Raw genomic sequence first — 18,164 nt, forward strand, 5'->3', positions numbered from 1 at the left:
ATGAGGCTTCGGGACAGAGGTGTAGGGAATATGTACATCTTGATGATGCAGGCTGGGAAACTGGAGCTTACCAGGCCATTGTGCTAGGCGCTCAGAAGGTGCCAGAATGGCAGCCGGAACTGGATTCAAGACCATTCATGTTCCGTGTTCATCCGGGATCGCTCACTGTTTTTAACCCTCGACTTCTTGTACATGGATAAATGTGTAGGCCAGTTTGGTTCATAACTCAGTGATCCCATTTAAACTAGTCTAAGCCATGCCATGTAGCTGGTTACCTCTCCGTAAGTTTTACGCAACTGTCTTCCTCCGAGTTCCTCCCCGTCTCCTGACTCTATCCCAGAAATCTCTCTGTACCAGAACTCGCACCTCCCTGTTTCCTGCCTAAGCTAATCGGCCAACAGCATTTTATTGACAGCTGAGGATTCTATCGTCACACGAGAGATTCCATACATCGCACCCAGAGGGGTGCTTAGCTGTCAAGTTCTCAAGAGGTGGACTTGGGATAATTTTTCTTAGTGTAATTTTTATTTATTGTGTGGGCATGAGGTAGAGCGAGGACCGTGTAACATTTGCATATGTGCATGTGGTTCTCTTCTTCAGTCTTTATGTTGGTTCCAGGCATTAAACCCACGTCACCGGGCTTTGGTGAAAAATCCCTGCCTGTTGAGCCCCCTCACAGGCCCTATGACTGTTAATCTTGTCCACGTCACTGGCCGTGAAGCACCTAAATTAATGCAGCACTCCTCTGAGTGTGTCTGTGTGAGCATTTCTATAGAGGATTAACCAAGAGGATAGACGTATTCTGAATGTAAAAGCCAGTGGAATAAAGAAGGAAAGAAGGGCTGGTGGACAGATGGCCCAGTGGTTAGTGCTGACTGCTTTTCCAGGGGACCCCAGTTCAGGCACTAGTGTTCACAACTGCTTTTATCCAACTCTAGGAGATCTGATGCCCTCTTCTGACTTCTGTGAGCACCTGCGTTTGTGTGGCACACCCACTGTAAACACGCACACACATAAATACTTTTAATCAAAGGGAAATAAGACGGATACATTCAAAATATGTTTAACACAAAATTTACAGATATTTTTAAAAGACTCAAGTTTGAATAATCCCACTACATAGGTTTTTTTCAGATCGTTATCTTAGACATCGACAGAAATACAGACATCTACAGAAATACAGACATCTACAGTGTGCACAGTCTTATGAGAAGCCCGTTTTGTGTGCTTGGCTCTGGTGAGGATGCCGGCTCAAATGCGTGCGAAGCAAACACTGCAGTCCTGATTTACACTCTAACCCAAAAGGCTTGATTTCAGTTAAATCAGAATGTCTTGTAAAGTGTGCACGGGGGTGGGGGGGTCATATTCCATTGTTGCTAGTGTCTGTCTTGAGTTCATTCATCTGAATTCTGATTGAGCAAGCGACTGGTAACATGGGTATTGGATAACTATAGTAAATTGAACTGATGTTGCCCACAGAACAGCTTATGAGGAACCCAGCGCTATCGGTGATGGCAGAATTGGATCAGAACCTCCCTGGCTTCTATTCTAGCACTTTCACAGTTGCTGTTCTTCCTGGACAGGACCCCGTTTCTCTGGTAGATAAATAGTTCGAGAAAAGATAGCAGCATACCGACTTCAGTTTCACCCGCTTATCCACACTCGCCCCAAGCCGTCAGCAGGTCCCAGCCCTCATACTCGACACCTTGTCCTCGGCAGTGTGCTTGATAGTGTGAGCGCTGCAGTCACAGTCTGTATTGTTTCCTGTGAAGTGTCACAGTCTCCTCCCCTGACTCACTGGGAGCTGTGAGGGACAAATGGCAGGGGGGTTGTCTTCCCCCTGATCTCTCATCCCACCATCTCTGCCCATGGGGATTTGGTAGTTATGCTTCAGGGCAGAAAAACTACAGGTAACCCCCAGGAATAACCCCTGACCCCGAGGGCAGGGGTGATGTCTCCTGCTGGAACACAGTTCTGTACCCAAGATATCGGAGCACCCTCCCATACTCCTTTGCCTCCACTTAGATCAGACTGTAACCTGCTTACAGGGCAGCCTTATCTTGAGGTGTTTTGTTTTGTTTTCTCTGTTCTCTTGCCTCGCTCACCCCTTGGTCTCAAGCGTAGCTTTGGGAAGAACCTACACTAAGCCGGATGCAGTCGGTATTTGTCAGCTGAACTGATTAATTACTTGAGGAAGTGTCTGATCATTCAGAGAAACTGCCCAGGAAGGAAATAAGAGTTGAGAATGAAAGCAGAATCAGTGATAACAAGATAGAAAGTGAAAGTTGATAAGAAAAATAGGCCCAGTGCCTTCAGAGGACGGCATCGAGACTTCCTGCCTGTCCACCAGCATTTGGTAGTCAAGCATATCATACGCAAATAGTCTGCGGGGAGGGGCGGGTCCTTTTCCACTTGTAGGCCTTTCTCCCACACCTCTACCTCCTCTCCTGATATGCCAGCTAGGACTTCCGGAACAATCCTGAATTATCAGGAGTGACTGCCCTCTTCCTATAAAGTAAGCAGTGGGTCTTTGGAACCCAGTTTCTGCCCACTGAGGTGAGAGCAGTTTGTCATAACCCATTGCCTTTTCTTTTTAGCAGAAGACTCAGAGAGTGGCGTTTATATGCGATTCATGAGGTCACACAAGTGTTATGACATCGTTCCAACCAGCTCAAAGCTTGTTGTCTTCGACACTACGTTGCAAGTGAGTATGCCTAGCTTCCGATAGCTTGTTGCTGGTGGCCGTGTGCATGGTAATTCAATCCAGCAATGACAGCAGGCCTTTCCCGAGCTCTTCTGTGAGTCAGGCCTGGGCTAAGGTTTTGTCTACATCCCCATGGTAACCTCATAAGGAACTCACTATTGCTGAGTGAATTCTATGACACAGACACTGGATTCTAGTTTAACATAAATCAAAGCTTAATCCACAGACTCCGCATCCTCCAACTAGTACCGTGAGGTGTGGAAGTTGAACCCGGGTCTGTCTGCTTGGGTTGGAGCCTAAGCCTAAGTGTACTAAACTGCCCTGCCTCCCTCACTGGGACCTGATTGTCTCTCTTGGTTATTCCATGAATATATGGTAAATATTAGAAAAAAATATTGAGGTGGGTAATTTCTAGAAAAAGAACTTTATTGGTTTCTTTTTTCCAATCAGGAAATTTGAACCTGATCATTTCGCTATTAAAATTGTATTTATTGGAGTTTATTTTTATCAATATGGCTTATAATTGCATGTGAAAATTCTAAATTATGTGTTCAGTTTAATAATCAAGTTATATCCAGTGTATAAGATCTCTATGTACAAATAATGAGCGCACACCGACATGCCACCTCGCCAGATAAGACGGCCTTCACTTGTGCTCCAATGGGTAGATACTAAGCTAAGAACCTGTGGGCACATGGCTTGTGAAGGCTGGATTCTGGGAGTGGCTGGAGACCCCAAAAGGTTTAGGAAGAGAGACAGGACCCCAGAAGCCAGCAAGGGTGTGATTTCCACAACAGCCTGTGGAGGGCAGCCTCACCCTAAGCCCTAATGGGACTCTGGGCACCCAGAAAAATTCCTCCCAGCCTCCTGTGTTCTTCATAAAGAGCTGACCAAGGAGAGGCCTCCCAGGCTCCCCCAGCTCTACCCCGCTGCTGTCCACCTCCCACCACTGCCTTTGCTCCACTTCGGAGGAAACACCAGGCCCTCCTTGGAGCTCTTCTTCCTGCCTTTTGTCCCCTGCACCAGAGACCAACAGGAAGGCGGAAGTCGTTTTTTGCTTTTGCTTAATTTCATTTCCAACAGGTTTTTTTTTTTTTTGTAAATTTATGGAAATTCGGTTGATTTTGTTAATGGGCTTTAAGACCTGTGAGCTCCCTGAACCAGGGAACCTTCAGGTGGCCCTCAGGTGATCCACAGGGAGCCCTCAGGGTGCTATTAGGCCCCTAAGACTCTGATCCTTTGACATAGGACGGAGAGCAAATGCATGGCTATTACTGCAGGGAAGGTGGTCTTAGAAAGTCATTCTAAATGTCTCTACAGCAGTTGTTCCCAATCCCAGTAAATAACTAGACATTCTGAGTCCCCAAAATAAACTGCACCCTCACCCTGCCTCCCCCAGTCCTCTCAGAAGCAGTCAGCTGCTCTTGACCCTTCACATTTAAGTAAACAGCCACAAGTACCAATCCTCCGTTTATCTAGATATTATTGTGTCCTGGGGTTGACTCTCTTTGGAATTAAGAATTTAGCCAGGCTGAGTAATATGTGAAGAATGCAGTGTTTTCCGGGTGCCCAAGGTCAACCACGTTCTGTCACTTGTACACTTAATCAAAGCCATGTGCACGGCCCATCCCAGAATCATGGATCCCGTGAGTCTGAGCTTGGAGGGAGTTGATTTATGCACAAGAAAACAGGACATGTTGGCTTTGGGTAGAGCAGAGGGAAAGATGTGCTTGAATCTTTGAAGATTAACTGCCTTGTTTCTCCTGGGCACACCACTGAGAGCTAAGAGCAGCAGGCAGGAACCAAAAAAGGCAGGCCCGCCTGGAGGCCTGAACCCAGAGGCTGTGCAGTGATTGGCTTAGCAGTGGACACATCACAGAATACCCTGGTGCAGCCATTGAGAAGGAAAGAAGCCAGGGCACAGCTTTGGTCCCAGCACTTGGTAGGCAGAGGCAGGCAGATCTCTGTGTGTGACCTTTGAGCCTGGTCTACAGAGCAAGTTCCAGGACAGAGATAGAGAGAGAGACAGAGAGAGAGAGAGAGAGATAGGTGTAGCAGTACATGCCTGCAGTCCTAGCACTTGTAAGACAGGCAGGAGGATTAAGAGTTCAAAGCCGGGGTTGGGGATTTAGCTCAGTGGTAGAGCACTTGCCTAACAAGCACAAGGCCCTGGGTTCGGTCCCCAGCTCCGAAAAAAAAAAAAGAAAAAAAAGTTAAATAGATACACACACATGTATATGTGCATGTCATCAAAAGTAAACTAGAAGACTAAGATGAGAAGAGAGCTGTTTATTATCATCTTCCTCTGAGATGGGAATTAAGATGCTCAAGGAAGATTGGGTATCCATTAGTCTCAAGGCAAGAAAGAAAAAAGAAAGGAAGAGCTGGTCCCCTTGCTCATGAGTGGTCCCCTGGTGTGGCCAGAGAAACTGGAGCCCTTCCCCTGTGCTGCTTTCATTGCCAAGGACGATGGTCAGGAGCTGGAAAGGGCGAAGTAATTAATGATTAGAAGATCATTTAGAGATTATGGAATATTGTCTCTCTGAACAAAACCAAGTCCGATGTCTCAGGTGAATCACCTCCTGATACAGTAGGAGATGGTAGACGTTACCCGGCTGTCTGTGGTGGCAGAGGAGCTGTGGGGGACAAATCTGACATCCAAGAAAGGAAAAGGAGGGCAGACCTGCAGCAACATAAATGGAGCTTCCTGTGCATTCACAGCACACCCGCGAGCGCGCGCACGTGCGCGCGCGTACACACACACACACACACACACACACACACACACACACGAATCCCACTCCCAAAAATAATCCAAGCAGGGATCAGGGTCACTATTGCTGCAATGAAACACCGTGACCAGAAGCAACTTGGGAGGACGGGGTTGGGAGGACGGGGTTGGGAGGACGGGGTTGATGGGTTATGCTCACAGTTCCGTAGTCACCACTCATCACTGAAAGCAGGGACGGCAGGAATTCACATGGGGCCGGGACCTGGAGGCAGGAGTTAGGGCAGAAGTTAGGTACTTGCTGGTGAGAACAGGTGACTGAGGAGGCCTAGTCACCCATGGTGGTGGGAGGCAAAGAGACAGAAAATAAATGGAAGCACCAGGAGGGGTGAATTACCCAGAACCCTAAAACCCAGAAAAGGCTGAGGCAGAAGGATCACAAGTTCCAGACCAGCTTAGGCTGCAGAGGGAGACCCTACTTCAAAGATTTATTTATTTATTTTTATGTATATGAGTACACTTCAGACACACCAGAAGAGGGCATCAGATCTCTTTACAGATGGCTATGAACCACCATGTGGTTGCTGGGATTTGAACTCAGGACCTCTGGAAGAGCAGTCAGTGCTCTTAACCACTGAGCCACCTCTCCAGCCCCGACCCTATTTCAAAAAAAGACCTCACTTCCTCCCACACAGGCATCTGAGCACCGTCCTCACTTCCTCCCACACAGGCATTTGAGCACCGTCCTCACTTCCTCCCACACAGGCATCCCAGCCCCGTCCTCACTTCCTCCCACACAGGCATCCCAGCCCCGTCCTCACTTCCTCCCACCGTCCTCACTTCCTCCCACACAGGCATCTGAGCACCGTCCTCACTTCCTCCCACACAGGCATCTGAGCACCATCCTCACTTCCTCCCACCGTCCTCACTTCCTCCCACACAGGCTTCTGAGCACCGTCCTCACTTCCTCCCACCGTCCTCACTTCCTCCCACACAGGCATCCGAGCACCGTCCTCACTTCCTCCCACCGTCCTCACTTCCTCCCACACAGGCATCTGAGCCCCGTCCTCACTTCCTCCCACCGTCCTCACTTCCTCCCACACAGGCATCTGAGCCCCGTCCTCACTTCCTCCCACACAGGCATCCCAGCCCCATCCTCACTTCCTCCCACACAGGCATCCCAGCCCCGTCCTCACTTCCTCCCACACAGGCATCTGAGCGCCATCCTCAGGTCCACACTACAGCAGCTCTGAATAATGCTTTAATGTTCATTTGCATATCTTGAATTATTAATGATTACAGAGTGTTTTCCTTGTTTGCACTTGCTGTTTAGAGGATTGCTTTCAGCCCTGAGCTTTTGGCCCTTAATAAATCAAGTGTGTCACCTGACAATATCCCTAAGGGTGTGTCTTACAGTTGAACAAAGTGCTGTGTGTTAACACTGAACAGCGCCTGTGCTGTCACAGCCCCAGAGCTCATGTTTGTCTGAAGTGCTGAGAAGTACCAGTACAACTGTATGCTTGCCTTTCCCATCTTTGTGGGGGACGAGGATGCATTATTTGTTGTGATTTTTAATACAACAATCCATATCATTGCAAATAATTCATTATAACTATGTTTCATCTGAATTACCCATCACATGTGGGGAAATTAGGCTATTTAACTATTTTGTATGATTTTAATTATTTGAATATACAAGAATATTTAGTTACAGTGAAGAGAAAAGTGAAGTTAATTATTACCTTTCAGTTTGAAAAATATAATCCCCACTCTCTCTACCAGGTGTGGCCAACCTGTAGCCCATAGGCCACATGCAACTCATAATTCTTTCGCTTTGAATATGGCTGAACACAAAATTGTAAACTTACTTCAAGTCTTTTGAGGACTGGGGAGATGTCCCCATGCTCAAACCATTTGCCACAAATGTGAGGACCTAAATCCCCAGGACCCATGTAAAAAGCTGACCTTGATAGCATGTGTCTGTAATCTGTTGCTCCTGTAATGGTGGGAGGCGCAGACAGGAGGGTCTGTGGAAACCTGTCAGCAAGCTAGCCGGGTATACACAGCATCCAGCAACAAAGACCTCCCTGTCCCAAACCAAGGCAGAAGACAAGGACCAGCACCTGAAGTTGTCCTGTAACCTCCACACATGTGCCCACACACGTGCGTACCTACCTACCTACACACACACACACACACACACACACACACACACACACGCAAAGGGAAAATATAATTTTGAGGGTTTTGTGGGGTTTTTTAAATTGGATTGATTTTTCCAAAGATGACAGTGTCATGTTACAGTGTCAAAGTTAGACACATCTAAATACCTTTAAGTAAAGCTACACAAAAAAAATTTTTTTTCCTTTTCTTTTTTTCGGAGCTGGGGACCGAACCCAGGGCCTTGCGCTTGCTAGGCAAGCGCTCTACCACTGAGCTAAATCCCCAACCCCTACACAAAAATATTTTGCTAACACATATTATTTGTAGCCTATTGTACTGGCTGGTTTTGTGTGTCAACTTGACACAAGCTGGACTCATCACAGAGAAAGGCGCCTCCTTTGAGGAAATGCCTCCATGAGACCCAGCTGTAAGGCATTTTCTCAACTAGTGGTCAAGTTGGGGGGACCCATTGTGAGTGGTACCATCCCTGGTCTGGTTCTATAAGAAAGTAAGCTGTGCAAGCCAGGGAAAGCAGCATCCCTCCATGGCCTCTGCATCAGCTCCTGCTTCCTGCCCTGCTTGAGTTCCAGTCCTGACTTCCTTTTGATGAACAGCAATGTGGAAGTGTAAGCTGAATAAACCCTTTCCTCCCCAACTTGCTTCTTGGTCATGATGTCTGTGCAGGAAACATGACAATACTCCCATCACTAATTACTGGTTAAGATTCTGTTGAAACCTTAGTTGAGAGTATTTTCCTCCTGAAATGTATGCTTTAAAAGGATGTTTTATTTCTTGTTTCTTTCAGGTTAAAAAGGCCTTCTTTGCTTTGGTAGCCAACGGAGTCCGTGCAGCGCCGCTGTGGGAAAGTAAAAAGCAGAGCTTCGTAGGTGAGTAGCGTGGCTGGGGAAGGCTGTCTGGGAAGGGTCCTTTCCCGCAGAGCAGAGGGCTCCAGGATTCCATCCCTGCAGGGTCAGCCTGATAGACAGTCTTTGAGCTGAAGAACTTTCTGTCTTTTGCATACTGGACCAGACCAAACCACTAGTGAATTTAAGACAACGTTGTGAGCCTTATTGCAGTCTTTTCTGCTTTTCAAGTGGACTGGGGAGGGAACGTCGCTTTTTGAACCTAGTCTCTGAGTTCACTGAGGAAGCTTTTGTGTCTTCATCAACTCAGAGAGCAGAATGGCTACTGATGTGGTCAGACGAGCTCAAGGCACTTGCTCGTGTGTGCTGGCTCTGCTCGTCACCTTGTCAGTGACAGCAAGCGTCAGGATGGGAGTGTAATCAATGCCCGCTGAATCGTTAAGCTGCCAGAATGCTGGGTGAGCCCTGATATGGTGGTACATACCTGTAATCCCAGCACTTGGGGTGCAGAGGCAGGAGGATCTCAAGTTCCTACCTAAGCTATAGCAAGACCTTGGGGTGCCAAATTCTTGTATAGCCAAGAACTAGGGTTACTGTTCAGTGTTGTGGGGCTTACTTAGGATGTGCTGGGCCCTGACTCGGACCTTGGTACCGAAAGAGGAAAAAAATGTGTGCCTTACGACTATGTTGACTCTGTCACATTTGGCCAAAGTCAGTGGCCAAAGGTGCTGTTGGTCTGCTCTCAGGACATTAGTTTGAAATTAACGACTTAAGTCTGTTCTCCCTCTAGACTATAATGCTCTTACAGAAAACATCCTTTTTTTTTTCACCCTCATAATCCTAGTTTCCAACACATAGTAGGTCCACAATAAATGAATTTTCTAACCCCATTGTGTTCAGAATGTTTCTCCAGGTGTCCCATGTCACTTAGGGGACCTCAGTATCTCTGAGGCATGTAAGTCTACTCAGATGCAGCTGCAGATCTTTGCAGTTATGAGTGCTGCCTGGTTCTCTCTCAACCTGCCAGACACTCCGAGTCCATCTAACCACCTGTTAGATTCAGTTTGCACTTTTAGGTTAGTGCAGGGAATGTATGCTCTTTTTTTAATATCCTAGACTGAGCCTGAGGTCTTTGGGTTGTACATTACAAGATTTTCTAGTAACTGTAACTGTAGCAGGTTCACTAGCCACTGGAAGCTTCGCTTCTGCATGTCTTTTCGTCTGTCTCTTTCCATAGGGGTGTGTGTGTGTTGTGCACGTGTGCATGTGCACTCGTGTGTGTAATGTGTGTGTAGTATATATGTACATGTGTATGCACACTTGCAAGTGTGTAGTCATGTATGTGTGTCGGACCCCCCTGGCGCTGCCCCCCTCCCCTTGCCCCCTTCTCCCCCCCAGCGTTTGCCCCCTGTTGAGCCTCCATGATGCATGTGAAAGCCTTTGTTCTCCTGAAGGAACATCCTGGCCTTGCTGTTTGGCCATAGGGGGTAACAACTGGTGTCAGCTTTAGTTTCAGTTTCTGTTTCCCTGCTGAGAATGTAAACTTGTTTCTCTATTGCGATCCTGTGAACCTAGTAAAAGCTTCTGCATTCATTTTCTCAACAGGAGTGACCCAAGTCTGTATTTTTGGTTCTTAAACCTCGCAGGCCTACACCCAATGCTCAGTATCATGATGGCGCAGGCATCAACATATATCCACACGTGTGTGGGCTATGTGTATGTGTGTAAATGTGTAGAGTCATGTGTGTGGTGTGTATGTATTGTGCACTTGTGTGTATATGAAGGTGTATGTAGTCGTGTATGTATGTGTGTTAATATGCACATTTGTGTGTGTGTGGTGGTGAAGGTGTATGTATAGTCGTGTGTGTGTGTGTGTGTGTGGTATATGCTTGTGGTGTATGCGTGTGTGCACTCACACATGTTTGCGGGCACGTGGAGGCCTAAACTTAATATCGGGAACCATCCTCCATCACTTGTTCACTTTACTAACTTTGAGGCAGGCTCTCTCAATCAAACCCAGAGTTTGCCAATATGCCTAGTAAACAGCCAGGTTATTCAGGGGATCCCTTGACTCTGCCATCTAAGGCTGGGATTACAACACCCACCAGTGTTCCTGAGGATCCAGACTCCTGATGCTTCTGTGGCAAGTGCTTTAACCACTGAACTATCTCCCCACCCCTGAGTTTGTTTTTAACTGTTGATTCTCTGTTTCAGGAATGCTCACAATTACAGATTTCATAAACATACTACACAGATACTATAAATCCCCCATGGTAAGTGGCATGGACCTCACAGTGTATGTGGTCGGGGTGGGATGGGTTTTTCCAGTGCATATAACATAGGGAAGTTCAGTACGAGACTTCCAGCCCAAGTAAGCAGTGAGCCCAGCCTCACGTCATTTATCTGAAGCCTGGAGAAGGCACCAGCAAAAGTAAAAAATAAAAAAAAATTTTTAGAAGTAGCAACTGCTTTCTTCAGCTTGCAGAATTACACTTTCTAATTTACTGCCCTGAAGTGTGTACATTCCGCTGCTTGATGACCAGCAGCATGGTGGTGTGTTCAGGAAGGGTGCTGCCTCCCCACTTCCTCTTAGTGCTTGGCCTGGGGGCCTGGAGATAAAGTGGCTGAGGGCTTTTTTTTTTTTTTTTTTTTTTTGCAGGCCTCTTCTGAGTGGCGATTGATAGTCACTGGGCACCCATCCAGGATTTAGTTATTTATCTCAGTTCCGGGGGTGGGGGTGGGGACTGGTGCATTGGGCTTGCTAGGCAGTCGTCCACCGTGAACTACACCCCGACCCCTTGTTCGTGGCTTTATGTCTGCTATAGGAAACTAGGAAAGAGGACATAGAAATCCAAACGGAAGAATTCAGTGCTGACCCTTTCTTGCTAATAGAAAAGACTCTTCTGGATGCCAATGATGGCAGACACCCCAGCATGTTCTAGAAGGGCAATTTCAACTGAAAGCCAGTCTATCCTGTATTAAACACAGCTCAGTTTTAATTTTGTCTGCTGTGGTGGGGAGGTCACTTGTCTGCTTTATTTAACTAGTTCTACTGTATGGAGCATCTAGAAGGCAGAAGTTACTCCCATGAGTTTCTAAGTGGCAGTCAGTTATCCGCTAATATGCATTTGTTAACGGGGAAGCTTGTTCTAAGAAGCATCAGTTGATCCCATCGAGGAAGCACAGCAATATGTTTTTACTCAGGCTGAGATGGCCACAACCTGGGCAGGTTCTCGCAGTCATGGTTGCAACCCATGACTTTGATCAAACTGTCACCAGGTGGTACATGCCTGTAATTCCCAAATAACATACAAAAGTGTGTTTCTTCAGGAGGAAACCTGCAGAAGGAAGATCTTTGTATGTAGGACAGGAAGGTAGAAAGTAGCCTGAGAAGGGAGAGGGCACAGGGGTGGGGGGACCTCAGGGGAGGAATGAGGAGTCAGATGGCAGAGGCCTGAGTGTGCCATCAGAACAGGAGGAAGGGCAGCTTGTGGGAAGAAAGGAAAGAGCTGCAGGGAGGGGTGCACATGAAAGGGGACTAAGGTGATGTATCTGATACATACGTACAAAACAAGAAGGGCCACCATAAAACCTGTTACTTTCATCTGCTTACTTTAAAATATTTAACTAAAAAATATCTTACTTAGAGAAAAATTAAGTAAGTTTTACCGGACTTTGAATACTCTGTATTATATAAAGGACAGCAGATACTATATAGCAAATCTCTGTGGTCATTTAGTAAATTAAAAATTGGGGGGGAAATCAATGAAATGTAAGTACGTACAAGGCTAATGCCATTTTTTTAGTACTCGGAAATACGTTCTCCTTGTATCCCCTAATTTTCTAATTACAAAGAGAGTGACAGATGGGGAGCTGTTTGCCCGTGTGAATGGTGACATGTGTAGACACAAATTTTTCTTATTTGCAGGTACAGATTTATGAATTGGAGGAACATAAGATTGAAACGTGGAGGGGTAAGCTCTACCAGGTCTTGCCCTCTTCAGCACACGGGGAAGACACTATGTGAAAGTGTGATTTACTGCCAGATCATTTCCTGTACTGAGTTACAGCCCATCGGCTAAAACACTCTGCTTGCTTGCTTCTCCATTTTGAGGGACTTCCATATAATGTGCACACTGTCCCTCTGTGGTAGACTGTGTTGACTGTAGCCACATGTGTGTGGCCTTTCACTAAACCTGGAGCTGTAGACCTGAGGGAGCCTACCACAGAGCATCACCCCCAGATATTGGTCTCCATGGCCTAAGTTTAGGACAGACCAAGCTGCAATTAAGATAAATTATTCTTCTACAAATACAGCAAAACTGAGACAAGAAAAGCTCTAACTGGACAGTTCGGATAGAATAAGAAATCATTTCAGGGGGTTGGGGATTTACCTCAGTGGTAGAGCGCTTGCCTAGCAAGCACAAGGCCCTGGGTTCGGTCCTCAGCTCTGGAAAAAAAAAAAGAAATCATTTCAGGAACTCTTGGGCTAGGGAGATAGCTGTGCAAGCCGTGGAACTGGAGCTCAGTCCCCAGAACCCTCCATAAAGAAGCCAAGTATGGCAGGGTGCACTCAGTTCTGCAATGGAGACGCAGTGACAGGCGAGTCTCTGGGGCTCACCGGTTAGCCAGCCAGAGCTAGTAACAGACTGTCTCACGTGGTGGAGGGTGCTTGCAGTGTCCTCTGGTGTACACACACAAACACGTGCACACACGCAGATAGAGTACATGAATACATACAAAAGAACTGTTTGCCATGCCAGAATTTACCCTTTGCAGTCATGTTATTTTTACCTACACTGGGGTCAGATTTTAAATTCTTGTTCCATTATGGGAAAGTTGTCATCTGGAAGCCTCACAGCGGGCAGGGCAGACTCCCATGGGGTATGGTAGAGGACCCCCCCACTGCCCCCCACTGATCAGAGCATAAGAACCCTGTCCCAGTGCTCAGGGAGGGACCGCCTACAGGAAACGTTCTAGCTAGGCATTAGCCTGGCTCTCATCGTGTGCTTTGGCAGGATGGCCAACTTTCAAGGTAGCTGAAAAGTCAGAACCTCAAATGGAATGCTCATGGCCTCTGCGGGCCCTTTTAATTTCATGTGATTTTGAGAGCTTGTCAAGGGATGTTTTACTGAGCATGCTTTATCAAGGCAGACTGAATGAATTAGGTCAGCATGTCATCCAGATGGCCTGTCAGTGACATGATGGTCAGTACCAAGACAGGCACGTCTCATCCAGCTGTGCTGTGTGCATCCCATTAGGTGTTCTCGCACTTCCACTACAGGGTGTTGTGAGACAGTGTCAGGATGTCCTTCTGCATCCAGTCCTCAGCAAACCAAATTAAGTGCAGTTGTGATTTCCTTACAAAGAAAACGAGTATAGGCTGGCAAGGATCCCAACATGCCCTGGGTTCTGAGCTTCAGCGTAGTGAAATGCAACGAGATCGTTTGGAGAGCACTGGTTAGAGCGATGCTGTCTCCCACATTATGAAAACCTGCTCTAAGGGATTCTGAAAACATTTCATTTCTTGAGAGTAATGTGAACTTGATAGGACCCAGTGGCTTCCGCTGCCTTTGCTCTGCATCAGAGCTTTTCCTGATGCTGCCAGCGTCTATGAAGATAGAGGGATTTTCCCCACTACATGTGATTTTTTTTTTCTACAAGTACAACGTCCCGAAAACAATTGAGGCCACATTAAAGAACTGTGACTATAACAATATTTGGGGTAAATTAAATGACCTTTTATTTGGGTTTCTGGTTTGTCTAGTTGTTCCTGTCAGCTGAGGGTATTGGAATATAAAGTAGCATTTTACACAGCGAGTCTGTAACTGACTGTGTGTTTTCCTTCTCCAAATGCAGAACTGTACTTACAAGAAACCTTCAAGCCTTTGGTGAATATCTCTCCAGATGCGAGGTAAACGTGAAGCTTCTTCTCCCCCATTTGAAAACATTCTGTGCAATTTAGATATTTGATTGCCGTGATGGATAAGTAGAAGTAGGCAGACAGTGTACTACTAGTTAGGACCAGTCTAGTTAGGGCCAGCTTCCTTAATCCAAATAGTATGCCAGAAGTCGAGAGATGTTGGAAATCCCAGCGACACCAGGCACATAGGTGGCACATAGTTGGACTCCTGAACCTTGGGGAAGATTGACATAAGAGGATTGCAAGTTTCAAGGCCAACCTGGGCTATATACCTAGCAATTATAAGGTTAGCCTGGGCAACTTAGCAAGTCCTGAGACAGGGAGGGGGAGTAGAGTAATGGGTGGAACAACTAATGTGGATCCAAGTGACTGGCCATGAGGTTGGTCATCCAGGTCAGTTTTGAACACCCAGCTTGCCTGTGGCAACATTAGTAGAGGGGTCCTGTTAGAGTTATTGATCCTCAGGACTTCGCTCTTGACCCCAACGTTCAGTGGCTGGACTCTGGGAAGAGCAGTGAAACACGTCCCCAGTGATTGCAGTCCAGACCAGAGGTAGCCTTGAGGGAGCTGGAAGGGCGAAGCGAGACCCAGGCACAGCCTGGGGGTAGAGCAGGCGCTGGGCACAGCCTCTGGCTCTCGGCACAAGATGGACAGAGTAGGAGGCAGTCTAAGCCCAAGAGCTCTAGAGAGAGAAGACACTTGGTTTTGTTACCTCATTTCCAAACGGATGGAGAAGGTATACCCAACAGGCCCCTTGGCAGTGGTGGCAGAAGGCAAAAAGGACACAGAAGGACAATTCCCCGGGGTGGGCTGGCAGGGCAGGCGGGCACCCTGGGAGTGTGGCATCCGGCCTCAGTGCTGAGGTCACTGCTGGTCTTCCTGAAGGCTTACAGCTCACCTTCAAACAAATCCCCGGATGCATTGTTAAACACCCCCCGGACTGGAGATGTTTCCCCTTGAGTCTGGGATGAGCCAGCAGATGAGTGACGAGCTCCCATGTAAAACTTTGCTGTGACTGTTTTAAACTAATGAACCTCTTGTTGTGGTAATGTAAAAGCAGTGAGAGTACTGTAGCTGGGGTGGTCCGAAGGTTTTCTGATTTTCCTTGAAAGCCTCCTAATGACTCTAATGGCTTTTCCCGCAGCCTCTTCGATGCTGTATACTCGTTGATCAAAAATAAAATCCACAGATTGCCAGTTATTGACCCTATCAGTGGGAATGCACTTTATATACTTACCCACAAAAGAATCCTCAAGTTCCTCCAGCTTTTTGTAAGTAGTCCCTAAAGATGTAGTTGCGTTGACTGTCACTTACGTCAAGTAAATGGGCTCCCGTTGCTCGAAGTAGAAGAAACCGTTAGTTCCAAGGTCTCCGTTTCACAACACTTCCATTTCCCAACTCACTACTGTGTGCACTGTGTGTCCTCCACGCTGACGCCAGCTCAAATGCTTTTGGTCCTAAATCTTTTAGTCCTAGTATTAAAATAGTAAAACCAGGGAATGCCCCCCATAGGCGGGCATTGTGTCCGTCTTGTGCAGGGGGAGCCTGAGCAGTTTGTACATCAGTCTCACTGAGGCCTATGGCATCCATGGAGGGAGCCAGGATTTAGGGCAAAAGTTGCTTGTGGTATGTTTGCTGAGGTCATGGTTTTAGAAACATGAGCAGAAAAAAAAGGACCATCCATGGGGTCACCTCATTCTCAACTGCAATGGCCAGAGACTGCCAAGGCAGAACAGACGTGAGTAAGGGTTACACCATGGTAGAGCAGGAATGTGCTGGGAGGGTCTCATCCACATCCCTCCCCTGTGTAAACATGGAGTCATCGCCAGGAGGAGCAGCGAGGTGTGGACCATTCAGAAAGGCTGTCTGAAGTGATCTTACTAAAGGAAATAAACTTTTGAAAGCTGCTTCCAAGGGGCTTTTCCAGGCTCCTGTCTGCAGCTTCCCATCAGGGACTAAGGGAGCATACAAGTCTACAGAAGGGCCCGAGTTGATCTTTCGGATGCAGCCTTGCAGGGCCAGGGTTTTACAGAGGTGTCCAGGGATCAGTGATGGAGACGTGTTGTGTGGTCCATCTGGTCACATAGCTTACTGACTAACTTGGGAGAAGAATCATTTGCTGAAATGGCGTTTGTGGCATTTCCTGAGCAGTTGAAGAAGAGCAAGCAGGGGGTGCTGTCCGTCAGCCAGTGATGGGGAGTGTGGAAACCTTCCTTGTTGTGATAGCATAGGAACCCAGGGTTGGGGCGGAGGGGCAGGTGCTCAATGCTCAGCCACTGGAGCCCGTGTGTGACGCTGGCCGCTGGCAGACACTATGTTGGGAGCCTTGCACGAGGTGTCCTTACGCAGCCCTGTCTGGTTGGTGCTGTTACAGCTATTCATGACGTCACCCATCTAGTCTGAAGAGAAGAAGGGAGTTACCTTAGTTCGGACAAATATGGTAGATAGAGCCTTGTAGCCAGACTATTCAGCCAAGGGTTCTCAGATTAAAAAACTACATATTTCAAATAAAGCAACACCAGGGCCTAGTTTTTACTGGTTATCAGGATCATTCTGGGGAAGGGTAGTGATACCCTCCCAGGCATGCAGAAGGTAGGCAGTGAGGCGGGAATTCTGTGCTGAGATGGACTAGGTGACCTAATAGGTCTTTCTCTCTCTCTCTTTTTTTTTCTCTAAATTTCTAGGAGTCTCATGATTTGAATGTTGATGAACTCTTTGACTTGAACATTTTGTTTCTTCTAATTGTTCATCTTTTCCTGATAATTATAAGGTACACCAGGAAGATGGCGTCAACTCTGCCCTTTATAAAAGGTGGATCTTTGAAACCATAGACCTTACTCTGTTGTAGTCCAGCCTGATCCTAGACTTTCTTCCAGTTTATCCTTCCTCCTCTGAAATAGAAAAGGAAAGCTAATTGTAAAGGCTCTTTCTATCTTGTTCAGCTGGCTTATTCTTTGCTGTTAATAGTGAGAAACTGGATTCATCTGGGGAGCGTGCGGTCAGTGGAGGTGGGAACAGCAACAGCTTAGTTGCAGCCAGTCAGGCCCAGGATGTGCAAACACACAGAGCTCAGTGTCCCTTCAGATCCCAGGGCTGAATATAGATGGCCTAAGAATGCAGGGTTCCATCGGTGCTGCTCTCGGGCCTTAATTTCCCAGACAGACCTGCCGATCTCATCTTCTTCCTACTGTTTTGGTGTGAAGAGAAGGGAAACCATGAATATGTAGAATTGGTTTTTTTGTACAAAGATAACATGTGGAGCCGTTAGCTGGTTTGAGAGAAACAGTTCTGATGGATAACTCTAATAGGAAAGACTTGCCTTTAATTTGTTGCACATAGCTTTTCATTCAGATCTGGATGTGTGTACACTGAAAGGGTCTGCTAGGGTTCTAGAACATTCTCATGTCTCTCCTTGCTCAGATGTCTGACATGCCAAAGCCCGCCTTCATGAAGCAGAACCTGGATGAGCTCGGAATAGGAACATATCACAATATTGCCTTCATTCACCCGAATACCCCCATCATCAAAGCCTTGAACATCTTTGTGGAGAGACGGATATCTGCGCTGCCTGTGGTGGATGAGTCAGGTCTGTGAGGCCATCCCTGCTCCTGGGCCGGGATGAGTGGGAAGTGGGCAGACAGCAGAGAAACGCATGCCAGGCTCCAGCTCCCGTAGTTAGCCGGCAGGAAGACGAGAATGTGCCCCGTAGTTATCAATCAGGACTTTTTTTTTTTTAATGAGTTACCGTTCCTAAAATGTTCTTCTAACATATGTTTTCATTTT

At 47.1% G+C, this 18,164-nt stretch overlaps 1 protein-coding gene and 1 long non-coding RNA gene across 26 annotated transcripts in view; one reads left to right on the forward strand and one right to left on the reverse strand.

The window, feature by feature from the left end:
• Nucleotides 1-18,164, forward strand: part of Prkag2 (protein kinase AMP-activated non-catalytic subunit gamma 2) — a 241,245-nt gene that overhangs the window by 215,168 nt on the left and 7,913 nt on the right. For 12 of the 25 annotated variants that reach the window (XM_006235951.4, XM_063286390.1, XM_006235949.4 and 9 more), the window contains 7 exons: nt 2,598-2,704; nt 8,401-8,482; nt 10,673-10,731; nt 12,387-12,432; nt 14,318-14,372; nt 15,526-15,652; nt 17,802-17,967. In XM_006235951.4, the coding sequence (XP_006236013.1) occupies nt 2,598-2,704; nt 8,401-8,482; nt 10,673-10,731; nt 12,387-12,432; nt 14,318-14,372; nt 15,526-15,652; nt 17,802-17,967 (642 nt within the window). Of the gene's footprint in view, nt 1-1,750; nt 1,911-2,597; nt 2,705-8,400; nt 8,483-10,672; nt 10,732-12,386; nt 12,433-14,317; nt 14,373-15,525; nt 15,653-17,801; nt 17,968-18,164 lie in introns of those variants that run through there. The other 13 variants (NM_001398879.1, XM_063286391.1, XM_063286389.1 and 10 more) reach the window with 3 other exon arrangements.
• LOC120102471 (uncharacterized) overlaps nt 17,802-18,164 on the reverse strand; it is a 5,318-nt gene continuing 4,955 nt past the window's right edge. Inside the window, exon 2 of the long non-coding RNA XR_005504113.2 lies at nt 17,802-18,164. This exon is cut by the window's right edge and continues 2,091 nt beyond it. This is a non-coding gene — a long non-coding RNA (uncharacterized LOC120102471).

This window comes from Rattus norvegicus, chromosome 4 (genome assembly GCF_036323735.1).
Source record: "Rattus norvegicus strain BN/NHsdMcwi chromosome 4, GRCr8, whole genome shotgun sequence".
Lineage (NCBI taxonomy): Eukaryota > Metazoa > Chordata > Mammalia > Rodentia > Muridae > Rattus > Rattus norvegicus.